General features: G+C 36.3%; 1 protein-coding gene and 1 long non-coding RNA gene across 3 annotated transcripts in view; one reads left to right on the top strand and one right to left on the bottom strand.

Annotated features, from left to right (window-relative positions):
* The window catches only part of LOC6572016 (5'-3' exoribonuclease 2 homolog), a 38,428-nt gene extending 23,263 nt beyond the window's left edge, over positions 1-15,165 (top strand). For both annotated transcript variants that reach the window (XM_044007803.1, XM_001998134.4), the window contains 3 exons: positions 2,632-2,810; positions 13,816-13,968; positions 14,718-15,165. In XM_044007803.1, the coding sequence (XP_043863738.1) occupies positions 2,632-2,810; positions 13,816-13,968; positions 14,718-14,878 (493 nt within the window). In that variant the 3' untranslated portion in view covers positions 14,879-15,165. The remainder of the gene's footprint in view (positions 1-2,631; positions 2,811-13,815; positions 13,969-14,717) is intronic.
* On the bottom strand, positions 1,228-1,836 carry LOC122756915. Its single transcript, XR_006356775.1, has 2 exons — positions 1,747-1,836; positions 1,228-1,682 (listed from the first exon to the last, which is right to left on the bottom strand). It is a non-coding gene; the product is annotated as an uncharacterized LOC122756915 (long non-coding RNA).
* Positions 15,166-15,999: the final 834 nt, after the last annotated feature.

Raw genomic sequence — 15,999 nt, 5'->3', positions numbered from 1 at the left:
GGGGGCTTGGCAAACGGCAAAAGTTGATATCTCCTAAATTTTATATGTTTTATCGATGACCCAAAAATAATTTTTACGCCTCTTTAGGGGCGTGGCATATCGAAAATACCTTGTAATTTTCACATTATTTTTGAGGGTAAGCATTCAAACTTTGCAGTTAGGGTACCGTTATCACGGTCTAAGAACTGACCAAATGAGGTGTCTACGCGCAGTAGCGGCGTGGCAAATCAGCAAATCAAAAAAACTATATTTTCTACAGTATTAGAGCGAAACTTAACTACTAAATTGTTGATGGGATGTGAATGAGTATTCCGCAGTCGGTAACGCCCGACTGCAACGTTCTGACTTGTTATACCCTGAACCCATTTTCAATGGGAAATCAGGGTATAATGGTTTTGTTAAATGTATGTAACTGGCAGAAGGAGGCGTCCGTTCGTCTGTCCGTATGTATGAACGCGTCGATCTCAGAAGATATAAGAGCTAGAGACTTGAAATTTTTTTTCCTAGGTCCGTGTATATCACGCGCATATCAAGTTTTTCTATAAATATCGATAACTACTCTCGATATTTTATTATAAATTAAAAACCTTATCTAAAGCTAGTTATTCAATTATATCTCCTATACCTTTAGAGCTAGAGCTTCGAAATTTTAAATGTAGACTTATATATATTTTATACAATTTCGATATTTTTGTTAAAATTTACTCCCCACTCCTATTTCCACCCCCTCACCCTCACCTTTGTAAAAAGCGTATTTCAAATACTAGAGACTTGTGCTTTGGAATGTACATTCTGATTTTGTTCTGAAAGTTTCATTAAGATTGTACGTTTAGAAATTAAATTATTCAACAAATAAATTCTTATAATGTTGCCCACACTGCAGCGCAGCCCAAGCGCAGTCGCTGCTTATTGCACAGTTAGCAGAGCGCGTTTTAATACGTGTGTGTGTATGTATGTGTGCCGAAAAGAAGTGCAGAGTGATTAGAATATCAGATTAGAGGGTTCAGGGTATCTCCTAGTCGAGTAGTCTCGACTAGAGTCTTCTTACTTGTTATTAATAGTCAGAAATTAATTCGCATTACATTTTTTATTTGATTTGAAGTTATACAAATTAAATATTAATGTTACTGTTTTTTTTTCACAATTCCATCATGTGCTGAGCTTTGCAATGCGCAATGTTCAACATATTATATTGTCAATACTACTAAAAATCACACATAACAACAATTTATGAGCCCTTATTTTATTCTCTTAACGGTGGAAAAAAAAGGTTTGTATATTGCCAACAACAACAAAGACAAGAGCTGACCCGGCGAACTTCGGCTATATTAATATTGTTTTGTTTTATTGTATTACGTTCATCAAAGCCTAAATTAGTTCCGCTAAAAGGTAACACGACATTCTTTGACTGTTACGAAATTCGCCGGGTCAGCTCTTGTGTTTGCTCCATACCAACGCGGCGCTCTTCTCGGGCGATTTCTCGTTCTTGTCAGATAATTGATATTCCGTTGCCTAATTGCATTACGGGTCCGCTGGGAAAGATTAGATCTTCTAAGACGCGGCATTGTTATTAATAGTAATATAGAATATGCACTCGCACGAAACCACATAAAACAATCGAGACATATGTAGATAATAGCTTATCAAGAAAAATAATAGACAACCTATGAACTTTTGTTAACCTGTAGAAAAAATCTTTAATTTAATAAATAATTTACACAAACAAACAAATATAACAATACCTACTTGAACTTTAGAGATATTTTGCACAAAATAAATTTCTGAACGCACACATAAATAGTTGTTACAGCATTTGACAGGTTAGGGCAACAAATGCTTGACATGTAATAAGCAAATGAGTATATACATATAGGTGTTTTGTTATTACCAATGCAAAAAGAAACGTTTGCAATGGACTCGGGAATTTAGCGATTATACTAAATTTGATGTTACGGTCGGCGATACGAGAAATCGCGTCATGCGTGAGAGATCTGAAATAAACCATAGACTGCCTTAATCGAGCAGCAAAGTTTGCTGCGAGCACTATGGTATTGAAGGGACGGGTAATGCTGAAAAATACATTAATATTTTAGAAGATAGTTTGATGCTATCAATACCAGAACTGGAACTTTTCAGCAGGTGGGAGCATCACCGCGCACAGCCAAACGAACCAAAAATTGGCTGGAATCAAATGGAGGTTTTAGATTGGCTACCAAATAGCCCAGATTAAGTCCAATTTAAAATATGGTGGTTAATTTATTCTTTTCTCATAAGTCTACCGTTTCAATAAATTACTCATATTATTGTTGTTGTTGAAAATATAGCAATGTTCTTTTTCATCGTTAAGAGAATACATTTCTCTTTAAAACATCAAAAATTAGTATGCGTTATCTTAAGTAGAATCGAAAATATAATGTGTTAAGCTTTGCGCACTGCAAAAACAAAATGCTGTTCGAATTATTAGTGGTATAATAAAAATAAAATAAAAATTGAAATAATTTACAGAAAATGTGTTTAAAATATTAGTTGGTAATAATGAATGTAGTATTCAAGTAAAAAATAGTAATCTATTATTCTTCCTGCGTAAAATATGTATAATAAAATTAATGAAACAATCATCTTTTTTTTTAGTTTTATGAAGTCTCCGATTCCGGGCTTACCTGATATTATTAAAAATGAAGTTATAACCACTGTATACAAGGATCCCAAATATGACGAGGACTTTACTTTTCTAGCTAAAAGGCTGCCTAACGCTGTGGACCCTCCTCAAGTCATACAATCGGATAATAACAAAAATGGACCAGTTATCGGTAATGCCCATAAGAATTCATACTTTATATTATTTAAAACTGTTTTCGAAGAAGAAACGAAGAGTATTATTTTACATATCGGGTGTTAGATAATATTTTAAAGAATATACATATGTATGTATTTTTCAATAATAAGTATAAGTATATTTAATAATAAGCATATTATTAAGTACTGTATGGTATGCTTCTTTTTGAAATTGAAATTACATTGTACATATGAAGATAATTTTTTATTTTACAGTGTTGGCACTAAGCCTTTTTATACTCATTCACGAAAGTGAATTAGTATATTGGTCTTGTGCAATGTCCGTCATGCTGTCCGTCCATCTGTCAGTATGAACGCAGTTTATTTCGGCGCTATTGAAGCTAGAGACTTGAGATTTGGAACACATATTCGTGTATATCTCCGAATTATAGTGTTAAAATTTTCTCGATCCGCTCACTAGGGGCGTGGCAAATCGGAAATTGCATTTTCCGAAATGCCAGAAATCATATTAGTTGAGGAGCTAGAAAGCTGAATTTTGGAATGTAGATCTGCATCGACCACTCAGGATCACGGGCTTTGGCTGATATATTTCCGTCCATTGGGGGAGTGGCAAATCGGTAAAACTGAATCTCCATGAGTTTTACAGCTAGAACGCTGAAATTGCAAGTAAGCTAATGTTATGATTATATAAAATCTCATGCCAAAATTATATGTCTACACCCATTAGGGGCGTGGCAAAGCTGAAGATATAGTGATTTTTTAAATTCTGCTATATTTTGAACACTATTGATGCTAGAGACCTCAAATTTTGTATATATACTCGGGCTGATCACCCAAGTCCAACGAGCTATGGTAGGTATATGTCCGCCCATAGGGGGCGTGGTAAACCGCAAAAGTGCATATCTCCAACAGTTTAAGAGCAAGAAATTTGGATAGTTGAGTTACTAGTAACCTCCTCTATCGATGGACCAAAAATAATTGGTACACCTCTTTAGAGGCGTCGCATATCGAAAAAAAAAAAAAATAATAATTTTCACATTTTTGAGCGTAAGCATTCAAATTTTGTAGTTAGGGTACCCTAAGTTCGTTCTAAGAACTGACCAATTAGGTGTACGCACAGTAGGGGCGAAAAAAACTGAATTCACTACAGTATTAGAGCTAAACTTAACTACTAAATTGCTGATGGGGTGTGAATTAGTATTCCGCAGTCGGTAACGCCCGACTGCAACGTTGTTACTTGTTTTTTTATACCCTGAACCCATTTTCAATGGGAAATCAGGGTATAATGGTTTTGTTGAAATGTATGTAACAGGCAGAAGGAGACGTGGCAGTATATATATTCTTGATCAGGGCGTCGAGCTGTGTCGATTTAGCCCTCTCCGTCTGTTCGTATGTTTGACCGCGTCGAGTTCAGAAGATTTTAGAGCTAGAGACTTGAATTTTTTTAAATTACTGTATATACAGCGCGAATGTCGAGTTTACCTTTAAAATTCGATAAATCACCTGTTATGTTTTTCTCGATTAAAAACATTCAAGTTCAAGTCAGATGCCAGTATAATTTTTTTTAATTTGTCAAATATTCAATAGAATATGTAGATTATATGCTGAAAGTTTCATTAAATTCCGATAAGTCAATCAATGTTAAAAACAATAAAATGTTTGGCCAATTAACACACGCAGCTAAAACAGTTTTCCTATACGTGTGCACACATACATTCAAACTTATTCGAGCACATTCTTATAATCACATCTGCAGTTAGTTTGGTTAAGTTTTATTAGATGACGCTGCATCAGTGAATCTCTTACAGTTTTGCCATCGCAATTTTAAAAAGTGAAGTGGCGTTGTGACTAGGGGCGTGACGCTTGATCGAGAAGTCTCGGGCTCGAATCCAGAGCGCGCAATCGATTATTGTTAATTTTGTTAAATGAGTTTTCTATTTTATTTATAATAATATTTTAACCATATTGAATTGGCACTTTAACCATACTAAATTTGCGTTTTCATTAGTTTGGTTCAGGATAGTCGAGAGTGCTCGACTAGAGTTTTCTTAGTTGTTTGATGCTGACTGTACCACGTTCATAAACTAATACTATATACATGTATATGTATATTTGTATTGTGAAGTATCAAATTTTTCAGGCCTGGATTACGCCCCAGTAATACAAGAGTTCTAAGCCCCTCTACGGTGTACGGGGGCCACCGCACGAAAGGCTCCGAGTGTTATACACCAGAGCTGGGACTGAGCGGCCGCCGGCTATTCTGCTCTCGAGATTGGCTCTCTGTGTCTCGCCACAGCCCACATCACTGATTCACGATTCAAATCTGAGTGTAATTAATAAGAGCTGAATCGTGACGATGCACAGTGGGCGATTTGGCTAATCAAGCGTAACGAAATACCAATTTTCAACATTTTAATATCTTCATTTAGCAAATCGATAGCATCTATATCGATAATATGTATTTCGTTAATCAGCCCTCAGCTCACAAACAGAAAATATCGATACAGCTTTTCCTTGCACTTTACCACTAACCAGAGAGCACATAGACTAGACAACTAGTGGAAAGCTTTTTGCACGCTTTTTCTGGGGCTTTAGCATCCCAGACAGCTTTGGATTCGCTCGGCTCCTTTCTTTTAGGTTCGAGCTACGAAAATATATGAAAGCACAATCATTTCCCTTCATGCGCTCGACCGAAAATGTTGAACAAAAGATCACTCTATGCTCAATGTTTCCCTAGCTCTCTCTCTCTCTCTCTCTCTCTCTCGATGCTCTCTGCCCTCTCAAATGTGTATATGTATGTATGCATGTGAGCACAAGCAGCAGCTCACGAAAATTGAAATTTCTTCTCAGCAAGAACCCATGGGGTTTAATTGAAGGGGCGCGCTTACATTTAAGTAGCTGACTAACTAAAGTAACAAGTGCACTTCAAGTTCACCACCAATTGCTACTTACGTTGATCGATGGCAAAGTTTTTAGCGTGATTGCCGAAACATCATTGCAAACATGTGGTATTTGTAAAGCCACGCCTAAGGCAATGAACGATTTAGATGCAATTGACAGCTTGGGAAGAAATGAGGACTTGCTGAGATTCGGATTGTCGACTTTGCATTGTTGGACTCGCTGCTTTGAATGTATACTACATACGGCTATCGTCTACCAATTAAAAAGTGGCAAGTTCGTGCTTCGGACAAGAGCATAGTCGATAAACAAAAGGCAGTCATCCAAGAAAGATTCAGAATTAAAATGTCTTTATTGGTAGATATTCCAATGCAAGGTTCTGGCAGCACGAATAGTGGAAATACTGCTCGAATGTTTTTAAAAAGTGTAGTATGCATACATATTGAATATCCATTGAAACTAGAGTACTTAAAGAGTACGCACTGTAACACTTTGTTGCTGTGTTTATTTAAACAGAAACCCGGTCTTTAACCCGTGGCCGAAATATGGGTCGGTCGTCGCTCTCCCAGAATATGCAAGTGTCAGCATTCTGCTGAGACGCGCCGACCACTTGACAGAACTCAAGTGTATGCATATGCACAATCGCCCCAGCTCAAGAGAGAGCATAAATACACTTATAACATATACACATATAACATACATACAGTGGGTCAAAAAAGTATTGGCACACTTGAAAAATCGAACTTCTAAGAGCTGTAACTTTTTTTTGAACACAGCTATATATAAATTAAAAACGGCATTTATTAAATCCATGTTTTCTAATAATATTTAACAAAAAAAAAATTAAATTTCTTGTTTGGTTCACTTGCACAGAACTAAAATATAAATATAGGCACAAATTTTCGTAAAAAAAGTATTGGCACACACTATGTTCTAGCTTACGCTTTCGTTGCTACAACCGTAAACTACCGTTATTTTTCATTCCTTCTTTTACACATCGCTTCGTTTTGGTTTTTGCACGTGTTTGCAATAACTTCTAATCGAAAATTTAAGAGAGCAAGAGAAAAATGGCTAGAGGTGCAGAAATTTCTTTGGAAATACGGAAATTAATCATTAAACTGTATTTAGAGAATAAATCTTATCGTGAAATTGGCACTCTTGTAGACAGATCATGGTCTAGTGTGAGAAATATTATTATGCATTACACACAAACGGGAAAAATAGCTCCAGTACGCAGATCAGGCCGGCCTAAAATATTAACAGAACGCCAGGAACGGATTGTGGTGTCCACAGTTGCCCAAAATCCACATACTTCGGCTGTGAAATTATGCGAGAGCCTACAAGAATCTTTTGACAGTAATTTCACCCCCACAAACTGTTCGAAATACCCTGCATAATGCCGGGTATCATGGTCGTGTTCCTAGGCGCAAGCCTTTTATTTCGAGGGTGAACAAGAAAAGGAGGCTAGAGTTCGCCAAACAACACATAAATCAGCCGGATTCATTTTGGAACACAATTATTTTTAGTGACGAATCTAAATTTAATCTTTTTGGGTCTGATGGAGCGCAAAAAATTTGGCGGAAACCTATGAAGGAGCTTCAAGAAAATAACTTGCTCAAAACTGTTAAGCACGGTGGAGGCAATGTGATGGTTTGGGGGTGTTTTGCTGCTTCAGGAGTTGGAAACTTGGTATTTATTGATGAGACTATGGACAAACATGTTTATAGAGACATTCTCAAAGAGAATTTAAGTCCAAGTGTTCAAAAACTAGGTCTCAGTGGCACTGATTGGCAGTTTCAACAAGATAATGACCCAAAACATTCGTCATATCTTGTGCAGGAGTGGCTCATATACCACTGCAAGCAGTTTAAAACACCACCCCAATCACCGGATTTGAATCCCATTGAGCACGTATGGCACCTGTTGGAAAGGAAGATTCGATCACACCGAATAACTTCGAAGAATTCTCTAAAAGAGGCCCTACGCGCTGAGTGGGCGAAAATCACCACCTTTGAAACGTCAAGGCTAATAAGTAGTATGAAGAGACGTTTGCAGGCAGTTATTAAGTCAAACGGAGGACCTACCAAGTATTAGGATGATGGAGTGACGATGGAAAAGATTGTTTACGTCAATTGTGCCAATACTTTTTTTACGAAAATTTGTGCCTATATTTATATTTTAGTTCTGTGCAAGTGAACCAAACAAGAAATTTAATTTTTTTTTTGTTAAATATTATTAGAAAACATGGATTTAATAAATGCCGTTTTTAATTTATATATAGCTGTGTTCAAAAAAAAGTTACAGCTCTTAGAAGTTCGATTTTTCAAGTGTGCCAATACTTTTTTGGCCCACTGTAAATGAAACATACATAACAGTCTCTCTGCTGCCCAAAACCTTATGTTTCGCGGCGACGAGACTTAGGCTTATTTAGAACCTAAGTAGAATGTTTAAGGGCAGAAACAACCAAGCGTTGGAAGCGGCAACACTGCTGCCTCCAGTAAATAAAAATATAAACCAAACCAAACTTTTTTACATTGGCGACACTTTACAAAAGTCAAATTACTGGAGTAAACCATGCCCTGATAAAAGACTTTGTGTTATTTTGCGTTCCATGTCTTCAAGTTGTGCAACAAATGCCGACAGCTTTAGAAAATATATATATATATATATATTTGTGCAAGAATATTCTTGGTTTTACATGCCCAGCTCATTGCACAAAATATTAATTCACGGAGCCGAAATTATAGAATGTGTACCTTTTCCGGTTGGCATGATGTCGGAAAAAGCTTTGGAAGCAAATAACAAAATTTGCGAAATTTTCGGCTCAAGTATACACGAAATAAGTAAGAACGTTGCAGTCGGGCGATACCGATTGCAGAATACTCATTCACAGCCCAAATGCTGTCAACCAGAGTATATAGTGCAATTTTCAAGTCTAGTGCGCAACAAAAAACAGGGTATGATCTCCTTAAAATTGGAAAATCATCGATAACTATTGCTATCATCATTGCATCATTGCAGCTAGGATCGTCAAATTACATATATCATTTATACAATTTTGATTTTTATTATATATTTATATCCCTATATTGGATACCGGCTTCAGGTTAGCAGCAGATAGCGCGATTTTCCTATACATGTGCACACACTCATCGTGTATTCTATGCGTACAAACAGAAGTGCGTCTTTTAGCACATTCTTAGAATTTCGATTGATTTCTGGATTTTCTAGCCGTTACTGTAATTTTTTTAGATGACGATCTGTTATTAAGTTATTCTATTTTAGCAACTGGTTGATCAAGCAAAGCAGTAGCGCGGGTGCTAAAGGCGACGCAAGTTTTGTTAGACTAGGGGAGGTTTGAAACGTCTTCGATGATATTTTTTTTTGCATACATATTTCGTTTTTTATAAAATAGATATTTTATTGGGAAGGTGCGAGCTTGAATGAATGGCCCTTAATACTTTTATTTTTTTTAGTCGAATAATTTTATAAGTTTAAATTTGTTTCTTCTTAAATAGCCCTCAAATACATATACACGTTTACATACATATGTACATATGTATATACAGAGGTGGTCAAAAGTATTTACACACCGAACATTTTTCTGCATGCTCTGCTTAAATAGCTTTTTTTTGTTGTTTTCCTTCACCGTTTTTGAAAAAAAACTTTTGTGACATAAAGCTTATTCTATGTAGAAGCGATCGGCTGAAGAAATTGCGAAAATAACAGTACATGCTAATAAATAGTGCGAAAAGAACAATTACTAAATCAATCAGGATATCTGCCAATATTAAATCACCATGATTTTACATTGGGAAACAGACTATTTCTAGCCATTGACTGGCTATTGCAGCAAGATAATGCTCCTTGCCATAAAAGATCAATACCTACAAAGTTTTTGAGGGACTTAAACCAAGCCATTCTGCCCTGTTCTTCGCAAAGTCCGGGCCTTAACGAATGAAAATTTATGGGCATAATCTAACAGATTATTCAACAAAGACCGAAAACCGGATGATATCATCAAGGAAATTACCGAAATTTGGTCGAAATTAACAATTGATTTTGCCCGATCCTTGGTGGCATCAATTCCAGCAAGGCATCGGGCTGTAATTGAAGTAAAAGTAGGAATAACTAAACACAAATTTAAATGAATAAGCCCTTTGTTATATAAAACAAAAATCCAAAATAAATAACATTAAATTAAACATTGTTTATTTTTTGTGTAAATACTAAAAACGCAAAAAAAATGTGTGTAAATACTTTTGACAACCTTTAAGTAATTGTTCTTTTCGCTCTATTTATTAGCATGTACCGTTATTTTAGCAATGTCTTCATCCGATCGCTTCTACATAGAATACGCTTTATGTCACAAAAGCTTTTTTTTCAAAAACGGTGAAGGAAAACAACAAAAAAAAGCTCTTTAAGCAGAGCATGTAGAAAAATGCTCGGTGTGTAAATACTTTTGACCATCTCTTTATAAGTCTGCTTGCATAGCATCAAGCATTCCAGCCTTATACACGCGTTCATTTGTATGTGTGTATGTACTCTTGCATATTCTAAGAATTTCAGTTGCGATTGATTTGTCCTTGCATTGTTTTTGAATTTCCAGACGCTACACTGGTTTTTCTTTGCTATAATGTGATTTCGTTTTAACTACTGTTGTTCGAAACGATGCGGTGGTGTTGTAGGCAAAAGCACCGGCGATCTTTATTTTAGTTATTTTGACAAACATGCTATTTGGCTTGGGTGCGAGTTCAAATTCCGCGGAAAACTCCTTTTTGTAATTGTAAATTTTTGTTATTTTAGCTTCTTTTATATTTTTTAAATTTCATAAAAATGTTTCTTTCCGTATTATGAATATCTATTAAGCTTATTTATATGTACAAATACATAAATAGATGGCTGACGCATATAAATGCCGCGATTCGGGCACTATAAATGCCGATTGCCACGCCCCTAGTGGCTGTAGACTCCTCATTTTTTTCCAGCAACTGAGCAACCGGTAACCTAAATGCAAAATTTGAATTCTTACGCTCAAAAAATGTGAAAATTACAGGGTATTTTTCGATATGCCACGCCCCTAAAGAGGCGCAAAAATATTTGGGGCATCGATAGAGGAGGCTACCAGGAACTTAAATAAATTTGAAGCTTCTAGTTCTTAAACTGTAGGAGATATAAACGCTGTTTGCCACGCCCCCTATGGGCGGAGATATATTCGCCATAGTTCGTGATCTTAGGTGGTCGACGCGGACCTACATACCAAATTTCAGCTTTCTAGCTTTTCAACTAATATGATCTCTGGTATATCGGAAAATGCATTTTCCGATTTGCCACGCCCCTAGTGTGCGGATCGGGAAAATTTTAAGACGGACGTTGCACAAAACCAATATACTCATTTCACTTTCGTGAATGAGTATAAAAACTCGCGTGTAAACACAATGGACTTAATGAATTCATTATTAGTTGCTTCAGACCCACTTATAACAAGTTTGTGCAAAAGCAAAGCAAATAAATCTAGTAAAGAAATAGTGTTTGATAAGGAAGTTCGAAACCTGCTATCGAATTCCCCTTCGGATTCAGAAAATTAAGTTTCGGATTCGGATAACTGATATTAATAATAATAATAATAGTAATTAATAATAATAATAGTTAATAATAATAGTTAATAATAGTCGAGACTGCTCGACTACGAGATCCCCTGAACCCTTGCAGCAATAGCTATTTCAATAATTTTTCGCGTCTTTCATACACACACACACAAACGCATACACATACACACACAAGCACCCACGCATAAACACGCATGGGCTGCAGTGTGCGCTTACTATGAGAACTTAATTGTTTAATAATTTTTATACTCATTCACGAAAGTGAATCAGTATATTGGTTTTGTGCAATGTCCGTCTTGCTGTCCGTCCGTCTGTCCGTCTGTCCGTATGAACGCAATCTATTTCGGCGCTATTGAAGCTAGAGACTTGAAATTTGGAACACATACTCGTGTATATCTCCGATTTATAAAGTGTTAAAATTTTCCCGATCCGCCCACTAGGGGCGTGGCAAATCGGAAAATGCATTTTCCGATATACCAGAAATCATGTTAGTTAAAAAGCTAGAAAGCTGAAATTTGGTATGTAGGTCCGCGTTGACCACCCAAGATCACGAGCTATGGCGGATATATCTACGCCCATTGAGGGCGTGGCAAATCGGATAAAACTGTATCTCCTAAAGTTGTAAACCTAGAATGCTGAAATTTTGCACGTCAGCTAATGGTATGATTCTATAAAGTCTAAAGATAAATTATAAATCTACGCCCATTGGGGGCGTGGCAAATCGGACCTGAAGATATAGTGATTTTTTAAATTCTCCTATATTTTGGACACTATTGATGGCAGAGACCTCAAATTATGTATATATACTCGGACTGATCACCCAAGACCAAAAAGTTTTGTCGGATATATGTCCGCCCACAGGGGGCGTGGCAAACCGCAAAAGTTTATATCTCCTAAAGTATAATAGCTAGAAGCTTCAAATTTGGATAGTTGAGTTACTGGTAGCCTCCTCTATCGATTCCCCAAAAATAATTTTTACGCCTCTTTAGGGGCGTGGCATATCGAAAAATACCCTGTAATTTTCACATTTCTTGAGGGTAAGCATTCAAACTTTGCAGTTAGGGTACCGTTATCTCTTTTTAAAAACTGACCAAAAATGAGGTGTCTACGCCCAGTAGGGGCGTGGCAAATCGGAAAAACCTGTATATTCTACAGTATTAGAGCGAAACTTAACTACTAAATTGTTGATGGGATGTGAATGAGTATTCCGCAGTCGGTAACGCCCGACTGCAACGTTCTTACTTGTTTTTTTAATAATTTGTGGACATACGATCTTCATGAAACTTTCAGATTATGATTACAACATGGATATATTTGCATATATATATATATATACATATTTGCCAAAGCACAAGTCTCTAGTATATGAAATACGCTAGCAATAAAGGTGTAGGAGATATAATTTTAGACCTGGGTTTCGATAAGTTTTTTATCGATAAAAAAAGATCGGGATGAGTTATCGATTATGATTACGGACATTTAAAAAAAAATTTGAAATCTCTAGCTCTTATATCTCCTGAAATCGACGCGTTCATACATACGGACAGATAGACGGACAGGGCCAAATCAACTCACCTCGTCGCCCTGATCAAGAATATATATACTTTGTTGGGTCTGCCACGCCTCCTTCTGCCTGTTAAATACATTTCAACAAAACCATTATACCCTGATTTCCCATTTTCAATGGGTTCAGGGTATAAAAAAAAAACAACAAAAATTTTTAAGGTGCAAAAAATTATTAAATATTGTACATTAAAGGGTCCAAATAATATAAAAAATACAATTTTTGCAAAATTGTTGATCGACCAAATCGCCCACTGTGCGATGGTCAGTTTGGCGGTGTGCTAGGCAGTTGGGTTTTCTTTCGTCACAGGTGTCTCGCCGCAGCCCGTAGCATTGGTTACGCGCCTCAAAGCCGAGTATTATACACCGGAGCTGAATCGTGGTGACAGTCAGCTTGGCTGTGTGCTACACTAGCTATCGCTAGCACTTCTGGGCATCCGTTCATAGCTCATAGTGGATGCAACGTGATCCGGCTCCGAGTGTTATACTGAGCTGAGCTGAGCTGGGTCGAAACGGTAATCAGTTGGCCCGTTGTTATCTAGGGCTTCGGGAATAGCAAGTGTAGCGCACTAGTACAATATGGGTGCGATGGGACCCTGCTCCGAGCTTATACGCCAGAGCTGAGTGAAGGCGGTTTCACTTGGGTATACCCGTAACCGGGTCAGCTGCCACTAGCTATAGCGGCTTAGCTATAGCACCCAGCTGGCTTCCAGCAAGAGATTTTGTGGCCCAAACACGGATAGCTCGGCCATCTCGGCCCACTATCCCATCTCATTCCTCTGTCCCGGCAATTTACTAAATTTCTTCTTCCCCCTGGTGGAGACTGAGAGTTTTACCCCGGCCAGTAGAAAACTTCTTTACAATATATTTACATTTTGAATTGATTGGAATATTAATATTGACTGCAATGAAAATAAACTTATATTCCTTGTATTTCATTTTACATTAGGTTTTGGAGTACATTCGCAAAGAGCTTACATTCCCCCCGGCGGTCATCGATTAGTATCATCCAATATACGAAGTCAAAGAACGGACAATGGACAAAGTATGGGTTACCAAAACAATGGGAGGAATAGTGTAAACTATAATTATCCAATACAAGGTACGCAAAAAAAAAAAAAAAAACAAGTAAACCTTTCGAAGAATTGATATTTCACAATAATTCTTCAAGTCTTTCTGCTTACACAAGAAACACACACACTCACGCACAGAAAAACATAGGGATGCAAGCATAAACACGCATTGGCAGCAGTTTGGGCTTACTATGGAAATTTAATTGTTTAATAACTTTTCTTATTGAGCTATGCTCGTGAAACTCTAGTACTTGAAATACACCTTTTAAAAAGGTGATGGTGAGGGGGAGGATATTCGGGTGGGGGATAAATTACAACAAAAACCGAAATTATATAAAATTTTGAGACTGTAGCTCTAAAGGTGTAAGGTATAATTAAATAACTAGGAAAAACAATTTCAAATCTCTAGCTCTTATATCTTCTGATTCAGGTTCTGAGATCGACGCGTTCATACATACGGACGTACGGACGGACAGACAGACGGACAGGGCCAAATCGACTCAGCTTGTCGCCCTGATCAAGAATATATATACTTTGTGGGGTCTGCCACGCCTCCTTCTGGCTGTTACATACATTTCAACAAAACCATTATACCCGGATTTTCCAGTTTCAATGGGTTTCTTTCTTGTACTCTACTTAGTCCTTTTTTTGCTTAAACATAAACATAAACATTTTAAATTAATATGTATGAAGTAAATTAGTTGATTAATATGAATTTTGAAAATAAGATAATAAATATTGTGGCTTCTAAACTTAATTTTATTTTTGTATATTGCAGGCTATAATCCAAACCAAAATTACCATCAGAGACCATACCAATTAAGATATAATGATTCAAATTATCAAAATCGTTATAATAATAATGGACCAAGGCATCCGTACGCCCGACCTCCACATAGAGGAAATCATCAGCAGCACTCACATTATAGACGATTTTAATTACTGCTTGTATTTTAAAAAAATTAATCGTGTCCACCTATATTTGTTTAAAAGAGCCATCAAAAATTGTATTTCAATCAAATATATTCATATTGTGCTTCCTTTACATCGTTTGAAAATATCTATGTGAAGTATAAGAAATAAGTAAATGGGACACTACGTTTAATATAAAAACTGGACAAATGTTACAAAAAATGTTTTCGAAATACTTCAATTAAAAAAAAAAAATATGACCGTTCTGGTAAATATCAGCAACCATATTTGTGATACGCAGATGTTTTCTTTAACCGTTAAATTTGTATTTATTTTTGTCAACTAATGGAGAACGGCTTTTTCATTATATTCTAGTTTTTGAGTAAATTTCCTATAGAGTGTAACCAAATCTTCACATTTAACCTTTAGGCATAATATAATATTAAAACAAACTTATAGAGTAAAACACGGCGTCGTCTCAGCGTAAGATTTATTGTAAGATGTTCGCAATTGGAATTCTCCATGCTTGTACTGTTGGATTATTTTTTCTGAAAGGAAAGAAACCCGGCTTGAGTTTTTTTTTCAAAAATCGATAACTCGTTCCGTTATTTTTTATCGTTTAAAAACATAAAAAAAATCGATAACTCGTCCCGTTATTTTTTATTGTTTAAAAACATTGAAAATCAGTTAAAAATTGATATCTGCTACATCTTTAAAGCTAGCGTCATAGTGTACAGTCATAAGTATGTAGTTTATAGAATTTATTTATATAGAAGAATATTTCTTTATACATATATAGAATTTCGATATTTGTTAAAATTCACCCCACCCCTATATCGATCCCATCGCGCTTAAATTTGTAAAAGGCGGGTTTCAAATACTAGAGACTTGTGTTTAGGCAGCTGAACGCTTTTAATGACTTAATCACGATCTGAAGAAAGTACATTCACAAGAAAAGTTATTAAACAATTAAGTACCCGTTGTAAGCTCATGCCGCAGCCAATGCGTGCGTGCGTATGCCTATGTGTGTATGCATCAGTGTTGTTAAGTAAAAAAAGCTGAAATTTTGTTTTAAAAAAATCGGACAAAAAATCTGAAGCTTTTTGCTTCGATTTAATGACTATATTTATCCAATTTGTGACAATTAT

This window comes from Drosophila mojavensis, unplaced genomic scaffold, assembly GCF_018153725.1.
Source record: "Drosophila mojavensis isolate 15081-1352.22 unplaced genomic scaffold, ASM1815372v1 contig_19, whole genome shotgun sequence".
Taxonomy (NCBI): Eukaryota; Metazoa; Arthropoda; class Insecta; order Diptera; family Drosophilidae; genus Drosophila; species Drosophila mojavensis.
This window is presented reverse-complemented; position numbering and strand designations above follow the sequence as displayed.